We start from the raw sequence: 18,384 nt of genomic DNA on the forward strand, positions 1-18,384 counted from the left end.
TAAATTCTGATCCTGTTGAGGTTCGTGAGATCTTCAGCTGAAGTCAAAACATTTAAATCAACATAACTGGAGTAGTGAGGTTTTCACCCAAAAGCATTTACATGTCAATTTTGGGAAAATTGCTTGACTTTGTGACATAAATAACTAAGACATTTTTTTGGAATGAAAGTTTTTCATTTACAGAAATTACAAGAAAACCTGCTTTGTCCTCCCAGATCATCTCAGTATCTCCACACAGCCCCCACCCTTTCACTCCAAGCTTCGCACCCGTCTACGTTCACCCTTTTAGCCCACACAGTTGCATCCCGCTGCCGACAGCTTCTCCACTTTGTGCCAGCGATGCGAGTTATCGAGGAAGGCCATGTCCTCGTGGTGGGTGGGCCGGCAGCAGGGCGCGTTGTGCCACAGCTCGCCGGGCGCCGGGTGGGGGAGAACCCCGCTGAGCAGCAGGTTGGTGAGGGTGAGGTCGTGGTTGGAGCGAACGCGGGGACACGTCCCGCTGCAGTACTTGAAGAGGACGGTCTCGTCCGAGTCGTAGCCCAGCCCGAGGTCTCGAACCTGCAGCAGGATGGAGTGAAGGCCACACTGGGAGTCTTGAGTGGAGCGGCGTGATCGGACTGGGATCGGGACGATGGGATTGAGTGATGGCCCGACTCCAGAAGCTTCTGTGTGGCCATCTTCTTCAGCTTGATCTCCGCTTCTCTTCTCCTCACTTTGAGACACGTGTGGAGATGCTGTTTCCCATCTCTGATCTAGAAAAGGCAGAAAGAGTTATCTATACGTCACATGCACCAAATTACAGAGAATAAATCTATAAAAAGGCTCCTAATGTCAAACAATATTTACAGCAGTCTAGCTCAAAAATGAAAAAGAACACCATATTTAATACACAATTCTGAAATACAGTAAAAAGTAATATTCAGCCAAAAGGTCATAGGTCACGACCCAGCACTTACCAATCAGTGACCTCAGCCAGTGGCCCTCTCCCCTCTGGATGCAGACCAGAATCACGACCAGCTTCAGCAGCAGGGACCTCATCGCTACAATCTGCTATTCGTCTACACGCCGTCGCTCAAGAGAGAACCAGACGTGTGTTATTGCGTGTTGTCAGCGAGCGTCTGCGGGTGCGAGCGTATGCTTAAGATACAGACAGAGTCGCGACCTCCAATATATAGCCCTCGGAGATGAAGGGGGGCGAAGGGACGAGACGAGGAGGTGTAGGGGGAAGACAGACGCTAACCCGTTACTTGCCAACAGACTATCCCACTCACCTGAGGCTTGACAGGCAGCGTAGGAGGGCAGGCGGGCGTTTGACCCAGAATTTGTCCTGTTGGGATTATCTAATTGGTGTAAATCACCAGGTTTATTGTTGAGTTTCCCCTTGCAGATGTTTTTCCAGAGGATGCTGGCCCCTTGGCAAATGGAGGTTTTTTGGGGCTTCTTAAAAGCTGCTAAAGGAGTGGACAATGATGCCACTTTGATGATGCTGAGAAGTATGCGTGCGATAAATCATCATCAGAGGAAGATAGCTAGACAGACACGGAAGTGGAAAGACAGCCAAGAGGTACAGTCATAGACGGAGAATTATCAATAGATAAACAAAACGGAGGCACGAAAAAAGGATCGATGTAGGAAATGTGAAGGATGGAGCGCTTTTTTTTTAAAACGGAAAGATGAGTCGTCACTCTGGAATGTCTGAAAAGTACGCTCCCGTTATCATCTGCTTGCTTTTGTCACTTTTTCTAATCACAAACGTGATGTCTGAGGATCGATAAACAAACGTAAAAAGGAAGAAGGAAACTCTAAAAGGTTAAAATGCTAAAGGAGAAAGAAAAAGGAAGTCAGGTTATAATTATAAACACAACAGGGGCCCGTTTCAGCACACATTCCACAATGGGTGACTCGTCTCGAGAGGAAGAGGCAGAGCTGGTCCATAAATTGAGGGATTTCACCAGCAATGTGTGGCTGACATGTAGAATATGTAGAATATGCATTATGTAAAGGTCAGAGGGCCCGAACAGGCGGTGAGTGGAATTTGGAGTTTGCAAGAAAAAAGAAGAAGAAGAAGAAGAAGTGCATATTTGGATCTTGTTTCTGCCAGGTGTGCAGGTCAAACACCTCTGTGCACCTTCTTTTTTAATTTTTTTTTATAGCAAAATGATGTGACTCAGGCTGGAAATATGGATAACTGCTGAATTATGTAATGAGTTGCCAAATATAAGTCTGTCTGTCTGTCTGTCTGTCTGTCTGTCTCTGTCTGGTCCTTCTCTTTATCTGAGAATACAGAAACCAATCGCTTTAATCACATTCAGCCCTATAATAACACGTATCATCTCCCTAGATTCAATTACAACTGCTTATAAGACTAAATTAAGTAAGAATAAGTAATTATTAGTAATAGTAAAAATATAAGTAATAGTAAAATAATCAACTTTACAGCCAAGAATACAGATCTAATAAGGTATTGTGTTTTGCCTAAGTTTACACTTAAACAAACAATCAGACAAAACTAATCTGTCTTGTCTTGATGGAGTAAATCGGTCCTCCATATCCAAGCAACTCACCCAGTTCAATTAAAATGATGGCGTTGTTAATGAAGAACATCAAAGACAGTCTCAACTTGATTTATAAAAGACAGGTGGTATAAACACCTTAAGAGTCTGGTCATTTAGCCATGTACAGAAGAGTTTAGTTTAATGTTAGCAAACAGAATGACATGACGTCAAAAACCTGACATATTTAGTTTCTTAAGAATATAATTGGAAATGTATTGCTGGACAGATTCATCTAAGCATGATGAGAATAAATTAGTTGCTTATTTCCCATTATTACCCAAACCTTTTAACAGCAGGATAATGTCACAGAGCCAAATGCAAACTATTTAAAACAGTCTTAATTGACACCATCATTTTAATTTAACTAGATGAGCCTTCAAGATAATACAGATTAATTTTGTTAAACTGTAATCTCAGACAATTCCTGCAAAACACTGGTTCAGTTACTGTATGTTGCATAGACAAGAAAAGACATATTGTAGTTATACAGACTAACTACTCCAGACTCTTATTTCCTTGCCATTTTTTTCTTCTTTTTTTAACATATACAGTATTCCTTTTATAGAGAAAATGCACATTTATGAAAGTGTGCTCGTGTAAACTCCTTCAGTCAGGTGTTGACATAATCAAGAGGAGAAGCAGGTGGGACATAAATGCAGGTAAACAAAGGAATGAACACTAAAGAGAAGAGAGAGCAGTTCACATAGCAGGAAATATCCAATGCATGCAAATAATGCAATAATAATTTTAAAAAAGGACATTACTTAGCTGTGTTAATATTTGCCTTCTGGTTTCACTTAGTTATATTTAGACAGAGGAGTGTGTCCAATGAGATTTATTTATTTATTTATTTCAGTTAAACATCCCCATTTCTCATTTATTATAGCACTGCTGATATGAATTAAAAAGGAATCATCCCTAAATCTTGAACTCAAAGTGCTCCATGAAATTTACTGCCAGGAATTTCAATAATTCTTTCGAGGATAAGGCTCTGGAGACTGCACAAAATTAGACATTAAAAAATGAGAAATGTATTTTTAAGCGAGCTCCTCTTCAAATACAGGTGTTTAACAACACTGATTATAGATTTCTTGGACTATCTGCTGGTCTCCAATACTCAGAATCATCCCCATCACACATTGTAAGCTGTTTCACCTCATGCAAACCCTACAAAACAGCTACAGTTGGATAATAACTATGTATATGTTACATTTTGAGGTATTTATACAGTTCTTATTTTGTCCCTTCACAGTATACCTTCATGATTAGTCTCTATAACAAACTTCTGAACCTATTTATCATTCATTAATACCTCATCTGTCATTAATAAATGTGTTATTAATCCGTACTGAAGCTTTCAGAGAGCAGAGAGAGTTTATTCTTTAGGTTTTTATACAGTTTGATTGTATCATAAGCACATTATATTATGGTAAATGGTAAATGGACTGTAGTTGTGCTACAGTGCTTTTCTAGTAGTTCGACAACCAGAAGTCACATTCACCCATTCACACACACAATCATATGTTCATGTTAGGGGGAAGCTAATGGTAAATGGTAAATGAACTGTACTTATATAGCGCTTTTCTAGTCGTTATGACTACTCAAAGCACTTTTACGTTACATGTCTCATTCACCCATTCACACACATTCATACAGTGATGGCAGCAGATACAACGCAGGGTGCCAACCTGCTAATCACGAGGAAACTAACGGTCACACACACATATTCATACACTGTTGCCGCAGACATCAGGGGAGCAATTTGGGGTTAACTATCTGACCCAAGGACACATCGACGTGTGGGCTTATTTTTTTTTTTTTTAAATAAAGGTCCAATTTAACCCAGAATACCCTCTATGTACAAAAACCACAACACTACAGTATATATAATGCTGTAACACATGACTGGGATCATTAACTGCATAAGGAGAACTTCCTTGCTTTTGATACTTAAAGTACATTTTTTAAATAGTATTTTACATTTTTATTTTGGTAAGTTTTGAAGGCAGGTTCTCTACTTACAATGGAGTATTTTTTACATTGTGGTGTTGCTACTTTCACTTGGTTAAATAATCCCATGCGAAATGTGAAAACTTCTGAGCGCTTGAACAAATGGAAATCTGGCATTATTTTTTAAGTGGGTCCTGAAATTCAACCATTGAAGGAAGAACTGATGAGCAAAACCCCACCCAGCTGCTTTAATAGACTTTCCCAGTGGTTCTTTTAGTGGTCATACTGGGCAGTGCAGTGCATACATGCATGTAACCTTCATCTTTTATGCATACAGTAGCCTGTAGAGGTTAATAACAATAAGAGCTCTGCTTGACTCAGCCAAGCAAAATGCTTCTCACTGAGAGCACCCATTTTCCGGTAATTTCCGTTGAAAACAAGCACATGAAAGGGCAAAGAGCCTGATACATTCCTTCTACATTTCAAGGAGACACAGGGACGAAGGCCAATAGGAGAAAAGAGAAGACGGAGGGAAAGCAGAGGAGGTGGTGGGAGAAATACAGTGGAGATAGAGCAATCCCTTTGGATTGTGGCCTAAATAACCAGTCTGGAATTCAGGGATGTCAGAAGACAGGAATGGGAAGAACGTGACATCAATTTCAGTCAGAAAAAAAGATAAAAAAATGTTGGCAATATTTTTATAATCTGGTCAGTCTGGTCAGATCTGAAAACACTGCCTGATGATGTTCCAAAACTTAAAACCCAACATTTTTTAAAAGGGTAACCTGCTCTAATGCCAGGATTGATATTACTCAACTTAAAACAGAGTGGGGCCCCTTCAGATGGATATCAGCTACTTTCACTGCTCTATATTGTTATCTAAGAGCTTATTTAACCAGGCACTGTTCAATTAGATTTTTCACCATTTTACAATTTTTCCCAATTTCTGTATAATTTAAAATTGTATTCTACTACTAACAATATGTCACAGTTACAAATGGGTTTTCCACAGAAGCGTATCACTGCTATATGCAGAAAAAGAAAAAAATGATCAGTATCATTATCATTATGTGAAACTTTCACATTATACTGTGACGTTATAATGTAAAACTCATATTTGAATGAGGAAACGGTGTGTGGAGAATGGAGAGGAATATGGCTCATTAACATGATTTGATTAAGTTCTGCTCAGGCGGGGAGTTCCGGTCCTCTGAAATGAGGCCAACGCGGAAGTAACTTAAAACTGCATTCTATCAAAAGGCCACCAGGGGGCGACCATTTTGGTGTCAAAAGGACTTCCGTCTCTATACAAGTCAATGGAGAGATTTATAACCTCAGTAAACGTTTTCAAAATGTGTTTATGGTCTCGATCGCTAGTTTAAATCGCTCTGCTCCAGACCAATTACAAGTTACTATAAGTTTCACGTTAAAATGTGGTACTGAAACTTTCACAATATAACGTAACGTAATTTTTGCAGCACTGGTTGTTTTTTCCCATCTAGATGATCTCAGATGGCCGAGGCCTCTGAGCTCACTGTGTGATATGTAGGTAGACTTTTTTTTCACAGAAGACATTTTGACAAGTCAGTAGAAAAAGTGCAGGTGTAAATAATAAAATGAATGAAGGCTGAATTCCATTTGGCTTTATGGTGGCTCACTGCCACACTGTCATGGTTTAGTGGGACAATTGAATATATTGTTAATATTATTAGTAAAACCTGTGATTTTCCTACTGTGACAAGGCGTCTGCTGTGAAAAAGGCACATTGTCTGTTTCCCAGTGTAAATCTTTTACTGTACCTGATCTCATACATTTTTTTAAATATCTTATTGCATAGTCTGTATGGATTTTTCCTGTCAACACAAGGCTTACAGTGATGAAGTAATAAAGATAAAGAATTTATCTTTGAACCCAGCACAGTCAGTCTGTGTTTGGAGGCTGCTGATGCTCAGGCATGACTCAATGACAGGTCTAAATGTAGCCTGACTTCAGGCCAAAACTCATATGTCCAGGTAAAAATAGTGCTAAACTATGATGGAGCTTATAAAAATAAATCTAAGTATGGAAAGATTCAGATAGAAAAAAACCCTAGTAGTACTGTATGTAAAAAGAGTTGAAAAACATTTTATTTTTATGTTGTTGAAGGCCAAACAAAGTTAAATAAAGTACATGTACTGGCCCTCCGGAGTCTATCTGTGAATACACTGAGCGTATTATATTTAAAGTAACATAACTTTATTTATATGATGTACAGAGAAACTGAAAAAGTATGAAAGTGCTGATGTGGGCTGTTTGCACAGTATCACATTTATTTCAGAGGCATTTTAAAAACTGAATTATTAATATTTTCAGTGATTTATAGTGGAATAAATAATAAAAAATGATTTTTTTTTTAAAATCACTTTAAATAAACTACAGTATTGCATTTTTATTTCTTCACACACATTTGCACAGACGTTGTTGCATACCTTAAGGATCAATTATTTGACCAATTTTGTTCTCTCTGCATGTGAACTACCACTAGGTCACATCATTCATCACTATAACATCTCATTTCACTGTAATGCAGACAATACACAGTTATATCTCTTCATTAAACCCTCTGAATGCAACAAGCTGGCCACACTTAACAGCTGCTTAGCTGATGTGAGAGACTGGAGGTCACAAAACTTTTTGCAGTTAAACTCTGACAAAATAGAGGTGCTTATCATCGGCCCTGAGCACCTCAGTAATAAAGTCGAGTCACTACTTGGTCTCCTTATCTCAAATATTAAGGGCATTGCTAAGAACCTAGGAATCTGGGGGTTATCTTTGTATTTTGTTCAAAGCTTAACTCACTGTCAAAGAAATTGGTACAACCATGTTTCTACCAACTCAGGAATATTTCCAAGATCAGACCAATGTAATATTTTAGCAATACAGAGAAAATTATTCATGCTTTTATGTCCTCACTCAGGGGAGGAAAACATGAATACATACATAAAAAATAACGACAATGAAACTTGGCTTGAGCGGTTAAAGTTCATAAAAGTGTGAATGTAGAAACTGAAAAACAACACAGAAATATTGATGTCTGATTTGAAGTGCAGACATAATCCACAGGTATTGTTTTCTACTGAAATGTATAACTGATGTAACCATACATAGCATCTGTGTATTTAACTGCAGTGTTATTGTAAGTTATCAGTGTCTCTGCAGCACTCATCAAGACAAATCAGAGCATTTGTTCCACGTGATAAATTTAGGTTTTATTGCTCCAACAGCCATGTAGGAAGGTTGTAAAAGAGGAAATGATTCCAGGATATTATATTACATGTTACATTCAAAATGTATGAATACTAATTGGATGAGATATGCGGTGCATTCCTGGGTGAGCTGGTCAGACAGCCAGTCCATATAGGGCTCGTCTGAGCCGAGCGGGGCAGGAATGCAGGGATCAGCCTTCCTGTAACTGGAAATATTCGGAGAAGATTTAGCCTTGGAATCCCAAACTCGCACAGAGCTGCTCCTGTTTACGCCGTAAATCTGTTTGGTCAGTGCTGAAATACCTGACCGCGTGCCATCATGGTGCAACAATCCTCCCAGCCTCTCTCTGCAGCAGGTGATTTCACTCTGGGCACACACCCCTCCTCTGATTGGGAATACACTCTACGTGACCAACAGCATGTGGACACCCAAATAAAGAGTAGAGTGGAAACAGGAACATTACACTCATATATAATTGTTTAACATCTCAGTCCAAATCCAGTGGCTTTAATCTGCTGCTGTAACACCCTCCAGTCTTTCTAGTGGGGATTTTCACAAGATTTTGAAACCTGGCTGCAGGAATTTGATCCCATTCAGACACGAGCGTTGGTGAAGCTGGTAGCGGAGGTCGAGTGATGAGGTTTAGTTCACATCCTCTGTTCCAGCTCATCCTGGAAGTGTTGAATCAGGTTGAGTTCAGGGCTCTGAGCAACCAGTCAAGTTCTTTCCCAGTTTACTTAGAAGAGCATGGCTGTGTCCGAAATCACTCCCTATTTACTATATAGTGCACAGTATTTAATGCTGAGTGTGTAAATAGATTCACTATAGTGCCCTCAAATATTCCACAATGACTATATTAACCTTCATGTCATTCTCCTGGTTCAAATTGACTGTTCCTTCTTTCCTCCCTTCCTTCCTTCTGTCTGTCCTTCCTCCCTCCCTCCTCTCTTTCTTTCCTTCCTCTCTTCCCTCCCTTCCTTCCTTCCTTCTGTCTGTCCTTCCTCCCTCCCTCCTCTCTTTCTTTCCTTCCTCTCTTTCCTCCCTTCCTTCCTTTCCTTCTCTTTCTTTCCTCCCCCCTACCTTCCTCCCTTCCTTCTTTCCTTCCTTCCCTCGTCCCTCCCTCCTACCTTCCTTCCTTCCTTTCTTTCCTCCGTCCTTCCTTCCTTCTTTTCTCCCTCCTACCTTCCTTCCTTATTTTCTTTCCGATCTTCCTCCCTCATTTCCTTCCTTCCTTCCCTCCTTTCCTTCCTTCTTCCTCCCTTCCATCCTTCCTCCCTCCCATCCTTCCTTCCTTGACTCAAGGACAACAGGAGGGTTAAGTGATCTATGTATTGTTTATTATATAGGGAGTATTGAATGAGTGACTAAAGGAGTGATTTCAGACACAAACCTTTCTTTACAGACCTGGCTTTGGCTTGAAATGGCAATCTTTACACTGTTGTCACAAAGTTGTAAGCACACTTTTGTCTTGTATATTGCTGTATGCTGTGGCATTTAGATTTCCTTTATTTGGAGCCTAAGGTGGAATCCAGGACCAAAAGTATGCAAATATGAATTGACTGGGATGTCCATGTGGTGTAACAGTGCTTTCACAGTAAAGTCTAATATTTGTTTGATTCAGTACGATTAAGAGTTCAGTAAAGACATGTTAAATAAATATTAATAATAGTTATAATAATTGATCTTAGTATATCTATGATTAACACACAAGACACACACTTTATAACCAGTTCCAGGCTTAACTAATGCTAACAAATGAAGCAAAAGTTAGTTTAAGTTGATAATGTGAAAAGTGAGAAAATGGCAAACCACTGAAATATTGGCTAATCGATGTTTATCAGCCAATTCTAACTTACCATATGTGTCAAGATCAGTGTATTACATGTTTACAAAAATGTGTTATATTCATTTATGTGTGTGTATGTGTGCTTCCAGTTTTTTTATTTCAAATTAATCAAGTTTTCTTCTGTTTCTGTTTAATTCAGTTTTCTTTCCTGGTAGTAAAGTTTAATTATCACCTACAAAATATCCTGCCTCACACATGATATTTATCAGAACTCTGATATTAATATATTAGATTTCAGTTTAGCTCAGATCAATATAAGATTAGGCTCATATTATAGTCCAACTGTAGTGTAGAATTATCATATTTCCATCAATAAAAGCTAAATAAATTAAGACATCTTTTACATACAAGGCTGCCAGGAGACCTTATGGATGTAGATGACCATTGAAGTGCAATAAATATTAAGACAAATATATTTTTCAAGGCATTCAAATGTTTTATTAAACAAGTTTTTTTTTTGCATAAAGTTATGTTTTCATAACATAAAGGAAAAAATCGAATTTTTCTCTTTAGCTTTTTATACCTTTTAACTTCTTTTTTAATTTACAATAAGGAAAAATATATATTTTCTTATATAAATAGCAACAGATACAGCAGATTAAATGCTCCAAAAATGTACGCACTTGACACAAAACTGAAAGAAAAGTCCAGAAAAGAAGATTATTTAAACACAAAGACTAACACTGCCACTGACATCACACAATAGTAACTGAATCCATGTTAACAAAAAACACTTAAATTAAAAATCATCGTGAGTCATAATGTTTTTTTTGGCTGGTGACTCATAATGTTGGACGAATTTCATACAACAGGACCAAACAACTAAAATCTGGTACAATAATGTGATCAAAACTTTCATGCTGGTGTACATTCCTTCATTAGATTCTATACTGATAGTGGCGTAGTCAGTGCATTAGTGAGTCCATGTGTGTCCACAGCAGGACTGCACAGTAAGGACGTGTCCTGCAGGAGAGAGACCAGCTCAACAGAACCAGGTGGATCCGTCTTCTTCTGTCCAGACACTCCGAGGGATTCCTGGCTCTTTTTGCAGATCGCCCTCTTCGATTGGCTGTAGCCGCTTAACCTGGAAGCGAGAGATTTTTTGGGTCGTGGCCTCTTCAGCTTCTTCCGCTCTGGGTCGTGGACGACTGCGTGGCGCTGGAGGCTCTGCTTCATAGAGAAGGTCTTCCCACAGCCTTGGTGGGTGCAGGCGAAGGGCCGCAGCTCCTCGTGGAAGGAGTTGATGTGGCTCTGCATGTTGAATAAGGTGGTGAACGACCTCTTGCAGTCTTCCCTGGGGCAAATGAAGACCACCCGCTCCTCACAGTGGACCTGCTGATGCTGCTGCAGGACACAGGAGTCTTTGCACACCTTGCTGCACTGCTCGCACCTCAGGATGGATCTGTGCTGCTCCTTCCTGTGCTTCACATACTCCGTCCATGTCTTGGCGGTGAAGATGCAACCCTCCTCCTTGCACGGATAACCTCTATGCACCTTCTCATGTCGCTTCAGCTTGCTGGGGAAGGTGAACCGCATCTGGCAACCCTCATACGTGCATTGGTATGGGGGCAGCTGGGTGTGCTGCTCACACATATGAGACTTCAGCTGTTTGTTCTTCTTAAACTCAAGCCCACAGCCATCAACTTTACACATATACTTCCTGTGCTCTTGCTCATGGGTGTGGACTCGGCTGATGTGTCTGGCCCGGTTGGAGTTGGTGGTGAAGGCCTGTGTGCAGTCGTCCACGGTGCACCGAAAAGGCTGCAGCCCGGTGTGTGTGAGCTGGTGTCGGGTCAGGTGATAGAGGCTGCAGAAGGACTTGTCGCAGCCGTCGTACTCACAGGTGTGTGGCTTCACTCCGGTGTGTTTACACATGTGAGCATCCAGTTTCCACTGCTTGTTGTACGCAGCCGAGCAGCCCGTAAACACGCAAATGTAACGTTTATGCGACGCTGGTTTAACCTCCATTTCTGCAACATTTAGTAATAACAGAATACACTATTTTAAAAAAAAAATCTATATTAGTTTTCCCTCTCAACGTACGGAGCACGCGTCACCCGGAACTTCCCGTAATGCGCTGCTTATTGACGTCACGTCCGCTCCGGATGTGACGCAATATTACTCATCGGTCCTCTGATGTTTGGTTGTTGATTTTTTTTTCTTTTTTTGCAGCTTCTGTAAGTATTATTAGATATTTTTAGGCTATAAATTAATCGTGACAGCTCCACAGTTCATACACGACGACACGAATGATTGCAGTTTGTTGTTTTTATTCAGTTACTCGTCGTTTATATCCGCATTAAGACGACGCTAGTGTTAGTTAGCATGTGAGCTAATGCTAGTTTTGGGTTTAGCTGCAGCTCACACTCTGCAAAAATGTTGTTTTTTTAAATGTTTTAATACAGACTAACTTCTGTTTAAAACATATGCCTTGACGGTCTAAATACACGCTTTCACATTATGTAGTTTACTACTGGATTTAACTGCATTAACTGAATTTATTAACAGATATTCTTCATAATGTTTTTGATTATTGATTAAAGTAGCCTGGACAATTATTGTTTGTGATTAAGTTAAATGGATAGATAGATAGATAGATAGATAGATAGATAGATAGATAGATAGATAGATAGATAGATAGATAGATAGATAGATAGATACTTTATTGTCATTGTGCATAAAATACAACGAGCCTTCCCTTAGCATTCCTATATGTATGAATATATTACAGATAATTACTGTAAATATATGATTGTATGAATAGTAAAGTGCCGCAGTAGTAGCAGATATACTCTTACATCGATGTATTTGTTACATTTTGATTTACAAAGTTAGGAAGTTTATTAATTGAACACTAGGGCTTGAATATCAGTACTTGATACCTTTAAGGTATCGACCGAACTAAATCAATACCAAGTAGTATAGAAACGTCTCCTGTCAAACGATATCTGCAATTGATCCTTTTGGCACCCAGAGCTGGAACTATTTGTATGGACTTGCTCACAGCCAATCAATGCAAGCCTTCTTCAATTAATATATAATAATAATATGAAGACTTTCAAAATGCATTTGATTGAAACCAAATCATTTAGATGTGGAGGAGTGATGGCATTTTATACAATGTAATGCTTCTATTCACATGATGGGTAACGAATGAATTGCTCAGTTGGTATCTGTATCTTTTTTAATAGTACTTGGATTGGTACTGATATCATCATTTTTTTTAAACGATACCCAGCACTATTAAACTCTGGTATTGGATTAGTACTCGGTATCAGGATACAAAGCCCAGTTATCGGTATCAGGACTGAAAAAGTTGAATCGATGGATCATGTAATCTCGACGCGCGACATCGCTTTTGGTGTGAATGCCCCTTTAGTGTTAAAGATGTTGATTTCAGTTAGATTTCCTGAATAAATGAAACTTAACCAACTATAATATCAGAAAGCAGGTTCCCACAGTTATGAGTTTGGATGAGGAACTTTTAAAACCAACTTATTCTGTATCTGAAGGGTCGAATATTAACATACAGCATGGTCAACTGTCTGTTTATGTAATCTGTTTCAGTGAAATAACTTCTCTTTTTTCATCTTGTGCTAAAAGGGTGAATCCATCAGTGGTGTGGACATCCAGACGTCACTATGGTAAGCCATGATGTGTATTATTCACTTGTGTCTGTCAAGATACAAATAACCTCTTAAATATTTAAATATTAATAATGTGCTATCTATTAACAAAGTATACTGTGCTGTTTTCTTGACAGGGTGAAAGAAAAGGAACAAACCACTACTACCCTCCGGATTTTGATCCGGTCAAGGTTTGTACGACCACACAGACGACAGTTTTCAATCTTATTAGTTCAACTTTGTGTTTATAGATCATGACTGACATCTCTGGCACTCTTTACCTTTTAGCATGGATCCCTTAATGGCTACCATAATACTCACCCTCTGCGGGAGAGGGCCAGGAAGCTGTCTCAGGGCATCCTCATTATCAGGTTAGTACATATATACTGAACTGAAATGATAACAGATCTGATTTCAACGGGAGCTTCTGACATTTTAAAGTATTTGTTTTGGACAGTTATCATCTCCAAAAGATGGATTTATAGAAGCAAATGACAGTCCCAAATGCTGAATAGACTGATGATATGATTGTATGTCTTCCATATCTAATATATTTAGGACCAGAGTGTGTAAAATTACGATTGATGGCCATAATTTTAATTAATTCAAGCATTATAAAACATGTTGTTATAATAATAATGCTAAAAGATAAAATAAGGAAGTAATTTGAATTAAACTTACTAACTCTCAAAAAAGAATGACAGGCCCCTAAATTTGATAGTAAGCTTATATTTTACAACATGCCTTACTCTTTCAGTAGTTAGTATGTCAGAAAGTTCATTCCTCTAATTAAAAAGTGTAGACAGTTTTTATTCCAAATGAACTTTTATTTTTCAAATGAAGTAGTTTCATTGATATGATAAAACAGTAAAAACGTGAATTGAATGTTTTTACTGAACTGTTTTTGTCCATAAAGGTTTGAGATGCCGTACAACATCTGGTGTGATGGCTGCAAAAATCACATTGGCATGGGTAAGCTGGAAGTAAAAAAGCGTCACCCAATTCATTCAGGCTCAGTCTCATGTGGTGTTCTCTCAGACATTTCCATAACAGAGATGTTCTGCTTGCACAGGGGTCCGTTACAATGCAGAGAAGAAGAAAGTGGGGAACTACTACACCACGCCAATCTACAGGTAAACACAGACGGACTGATGTGAATGTGAAATTTCTGTTGTCACATGAAATCAAAATCAAATCGAGCTGTGTGACGCACTTTAAACTATATCTAAATCCCAAATCAAGACTTTAAAATGTTAATATTTGTTGACCCATCAGGTTTAGGATGAAGTGCCATCTGTGTGTTAACTACATCGAGATGCAGACGGACCCAGCGACCTGCGACTATGTGATCGTGAGCGGGGCGAACAGGAAGGAGGAGCGCTGGGACATGGCTGAAAATGAGCAGATACTCACCACAGGTACAAATTCATGTTTATCAATCAAAAGATAAAAGTGTTGTAAGGATATAAAGGTGTTGATACCTCTATTTTTGCCACCTGTTCTTCTTTGCATACTTAATCAACTCTCTCCTGCATCTCTTTGGACAGAGCGGAACGAGAAGGAGAAGCTGGAAACGGATGCCATGTACAAGCTGGACCACGGCGGGAAAGACAAGGAGAAGCTCAAGAAGGCTCTGCCCTCACTGTCAGAGATTCAGGACCATCAGTCCAGCAAGAAGGACGACTTCCAGCTCAACAGCGCTCTCCGCAGGAAGTTCAGAGTAAGAAATTGATCTCTTGTGTTGTTATCTGCTGTATTAATGCTTCCCAAGATAATGTTCATCCTGTGCTGATTTTGTTCTGAGTTTGTAAAGTAGAAAAAAAGTCTGAGAATCCTGACATATCTTGAGACTGTTTTTCATCGGATCACTAAACTGAGGACCCTGTTTTACTTTGTGATGCAGACAGAGAAGAAAGTCTCCGCTGAGCAGGAAGAGAAGGACAACGCTGTGAGAATGAGGACCAACCTGTCCATCCCACTGCTGCCGGAGAAAGAAGAGGACAAGAAACTGGCAGCACTGCTCACCTACCAGGCGCCTTACTGTAAGTACAGGTTCTTTTCTCACATACACACAATTGATTAAAGTAGAAATAGCATTTAAGAATATTTAGTTACTGCATTTGACATTTGGCTTCCAACAGCAGCTCTTATTGATTAGATCAGGAAACCATTTTTGTTTGGACACAGTTCTCAAGCTGCATTAAAGAAAACACACAAAAAAACGCATTAACACATTTAAAAAATGTCTGTAGCAGCTAGAACATCTCTCATACATCACACAGATCTGACAGGGTTGCAGAGTTTATCTTAATCACACACTGCGTGCAAATTTATAATGTCAAAATACACCAGATACTTTTGATAGACAGTCATGGGATTTGTTTGCCAGATTTTTAGCAGTAGTTCACTATATCTTTTAATGTGGTTTTCCCTTTTAATATCCCTTCCAGTAAGTATGGTCGGAAAAATAATCTTAATTTTGTTACAACCCTTCACTATAGTTCTGGTGTTATCGCAGATTGAAATAGTCAAACCCAAAACTCAATTTAATCGAATCTTATAAACAATATTCTTGATTTCTTGTGTATTATTTTTAGACCCCTCTCTCCAGAATTCAGCCCAACATTTGTCTTATCTCCACTGCAATTTAGAAGAATAATTTGACCTTAAGTAAGAGTTACAAATAGAATAAAAACTGCTTAAACTGAAGAGATTACTGAGAAAATAGCAAAATATTAAGATTCCCGGGTTAAAAAATAGTTTGAAAGAAACCCTTCATCCTCACCAAACAGTACCAAAAGCTAACTTTTTGTACATTTTTGATATTTTTCTAAACAAAGCAACACTAATGGGGCCACAGTTTGTTCAAAAGTTTGAATTCTAATAACAGGACTATTAATATAATGTCTTTATCACTCTCTCTCTGCTCAGCCTATGAAGACAAGAAGCACAGCAAGCGGAAACAGATCTCCTCTCGTTCTTGGTTCAACGCCACCTCCGCCTCACCAGGGAGCGCTGTTGGCAGTCTGCTCCACAAGCTGGGCCTGCAGGGGAAAGAAGCAGCGGTGGCCAAAGCCCTGAGCGCCTCCCACAGCCCCCTGATCCGCAAACGCACAGGAGGGTCTGGAGTCAAAACTGAACCCTGCGTCATCGTAGCCCGCAGGAAGTCAGACTGTGAAGTCAACATGTGCGACAAAGAGGTTTTAAAGGGCACACAGAGGGATGAGGCATCGGGAATGGTACCAACACAAGTGGGACAGGAAGTAACAAATGACAGTGGATCCACAGAGGTTAAAAACACAGAGTCGGCGGATAAAGAACTGACAGGAGCGGAGGACGTTGGGGAGAAAAAGGAGCAGGACAGAAGTTTTGGAGCCATCACATCTCTGGTGGCAGATTACAGCGACTCAGATTCAGACCCTGGACAATGAGGCTGGATGAAGAGTGTTATATATGAGAGTGAAACAGCCACGGACTGATCAAAACAGAAATATAGTTTTTTTTTCTAAACAAAATATGTAAAATAAGATTTAAATTTTAAGCTTGGTGAAGAATTCAGTGTTATACATGTGTAAGAGAGTTTTGGACCCTGTTAATCAGACCTCTGTGTAAACGCTGCAGACTCACCTTAAAATGTTTGGTCACATTGATTTTCTGTTCCAGATGTCCACAGATGAGTGTCAATAAAACTGTAAGGAACCTTGTAAATTAAACAAATACATAGATGTAAATTACATTAAAAATTGTGTTGTCTTTTTTTGCCTGACCATAAGAATAAAAGTGCACACTGCATACAAAATATAACATTACAACATAATAAAGTGAAAAAGAAAAAGAAACAAGGTAAATACACACATATACACATAAAGGGTAGTTTCTATTAAATAAGGATGAAAGGGTTTTATTAAAATTATTGCAATAAAGGTGCTTTGGTGCTTTCCATATAAGAATTAGACTTATGTTTATGTGTCTGGTCATTACTATTGATCAGAGAGGGCAGCCCCCTCCTCTTCTAGTTGAATGTACATAGTCTAATGAGGTAGGAGGGGGTTATTTTGGGTCCGTTATAGCAGTTGATTGTCTCTTCAGTCGCCACAGTCCACTCCGGCTCCACATCAGTCAACATGGGTCGGTGGAAACTACACAATGTTGTGTTTCTCATGCTTGTCTGCTGCTGCAATGGGCAGTTTGACGTTAGTCGGCCTAGAGGAAGGTAAGTTGTTTTTGGTTTTAACATTTTCTGCTGACTGTTAGGACAGTTTATATCATTATCAAGTATTATCTACAAATAAATCTGTGTTGTTTGCAGACCTCGTCCCCCCTGGAGTGACAGGTATGTGTGCGCTCATAGATCGTAGGCACAGTTGCAACTCTTAGTCTCTGACAGTTTAAGTTATTTATTTCTAAATCTGCTCCCCAGATTTGCACCAATAGATAGATACTGGGGCATCCATAAGTAAGTAACCAACGTATACTTGTCTTCACCAATCTTTTTTTAAGATTAAATATGTTTAATTTGCCACTTTTTTTTTTTTTTTTGCAGTGAAAAGAAGATTTAAAACATGCAATAACAACAATGAGTCTGACATACAGGATGTTGACTGATTCTGATTTTTACACTAACTGTATATTTTGTGCATATATATCCAACATCTCTTGTATTGACTGTCTCAGTGCCCAAAATTTCACAATATCAAGTGTTGTGCCATTAAATCAATATTTGTCATTTGTGGGACAGCTTGTTTTTAATTTAAAGTTCATCCAGTAAAACTCGGACTAATATTTATATAAGTTAATTTATATATTTATTGTTATATTATAATACTTTGAGTTTCACTATGAATGAAACGTGGTTTTAATTTTCATGTTACCTTACTGTTGCTTAATGTCACATCACCTCATGATACCACAATCTGTTTGTTTTATCTCTTGTCTTGTTGGCATCACTGATTAAAAAATAATCCATTCATGTTTATTTGCAGCATACCTCTTAAACCGACGGTCAGTTCATCTCAGAGGTACAGTTGCCAATCTGAGTTTTTTTTTTAAACATTAACAGTCAAAACAAATAATTCTCCTTCTTTGACCTGTCTCTTTTTATTCAGTCTTACTTCTTTTTTTTTAGTATTTGGAAGTTTTTAATTGTTTTGTGATATTTCAT

The 18,384-nt window shown here is 38.9% G+C and overlaps 4 protein-coding genes across 4 annotated transcripts in view; 2 read left to right on the forward strand and 2 right to left on the reverse strand.

Moving 5' to 3' along the window:
• Nucleotides 1-285: 285 nt before the first annotated feature.
• Nucleotides 286-1,038, reverse strand: LOC133986724 (persephin). Its single transcript, XM_062426337.1, has 2 exons — nucleotides 957-1,038; nucleotides 286-752 (listed from the first exon to the last, which is right to left on the reverse strand). The coding sequence occupies exons 1-2, from the start codon at nucleotides 1,036-1,038 to the stop codon at nucleotides 286-288; spliced, it is 549 nt and encodes a 182-aa protein (XP_062282321.1).
• A 9,080-nt stretch (nucleotides 1,039-10,118) lies between these two features.
• Nucleotides 10,119-11,643, reverse strand: gtf3aa (general transcription factor IIIAa). Its single transcript, XM_062436758.1, has one exon. It carries the CDS (start codon nucleotides 11,563-11,565, stop codon nucleotides 10,483-10,485), a length of 1,083 nt encoding a protein of 360 aa, XP_062292742.1. The 5' UTR covers nucleotides 11,566-11,643; the 3' UTR covers nucleotides 10,119-10,482.
• A 75-nt stretch (nucleotides 11,644-11,718) lies between these two features.
• yju2b (YJU2 splicing factor homolog B) lies at nucleotides 11,719-16,944 on the forward strand. Its single transcript, XM_062432909.1, has 10 exons — nucleotides 11,719-11,774; nucleotides 13,201-13,241; nucleotides 13,361-13,414; nucleotides 13,512-13,594; nucleotides 14,140-14,195; nucleotides 14,296-14,356; nucleotides 14,499-14,641; nucleotides 14,771-14,943; nucleotides 15,127-15,265; nucleotides 16,155-16,944. Exons 2-10 carry the CDS (start codon nucleotides 13,239-13,241, stop codon nucleotides 16,652-16,654), a joined length of 1,212 nt encoding a protein of 403 aa, XP_062288893.1. The 5' UTR covers nucleotides 11,719-11,774; nucleotides 13,201-13,238; the 3' UTR covers nucleotides 16,655-16,944.
• A 366-nt stretch (nucleotides 16,945-17,310) lies between these two features.
• Nucleotides 17,311-18,384, forward strand: part of LOC133997216 (complement C3-like) — a 41,322-nt gene continuing 40,248 nt past the window's right edge. The window contains exons 1-4 of the mRNA XM_062436790.1: nucleotides 17,311-17,436; nucleotides 17,533-17,556; nucleotides 17,644-17,679; nucleotides 18,206-18,241. Coding sequence (XP_062292774.1) covers nucleotides 17,348-17,436; nucleotides 17,533-17,556; nucleotides 17,644-17,679; nucleotides 18,206-18,241 — 185 coding nt within the window. The 5' untranslated portion in view covers nucleotides 17,311-17,347. The remainder of the gene's footprint in view (nucleotides 17,437-17,532; nucleotides 17,557-17,643; nucleotides 17,680-18,205; nucleotides 18,242-18,384) is intronic.

This window comes from Scomber scombrus, chromosome 2 (assembly GCF_963691925.1).
Source record: "Scomber scombrus chromosome 2, fScoSco1.1, whole genome shotgun sequence".
Taxonomy (NCBI): domain Eukaryota; kingdom Metazoa; phylum Chordata; class Actinopteri; order Scombriformes; family Scombridae; genus Scomber; species Scomber scombrus.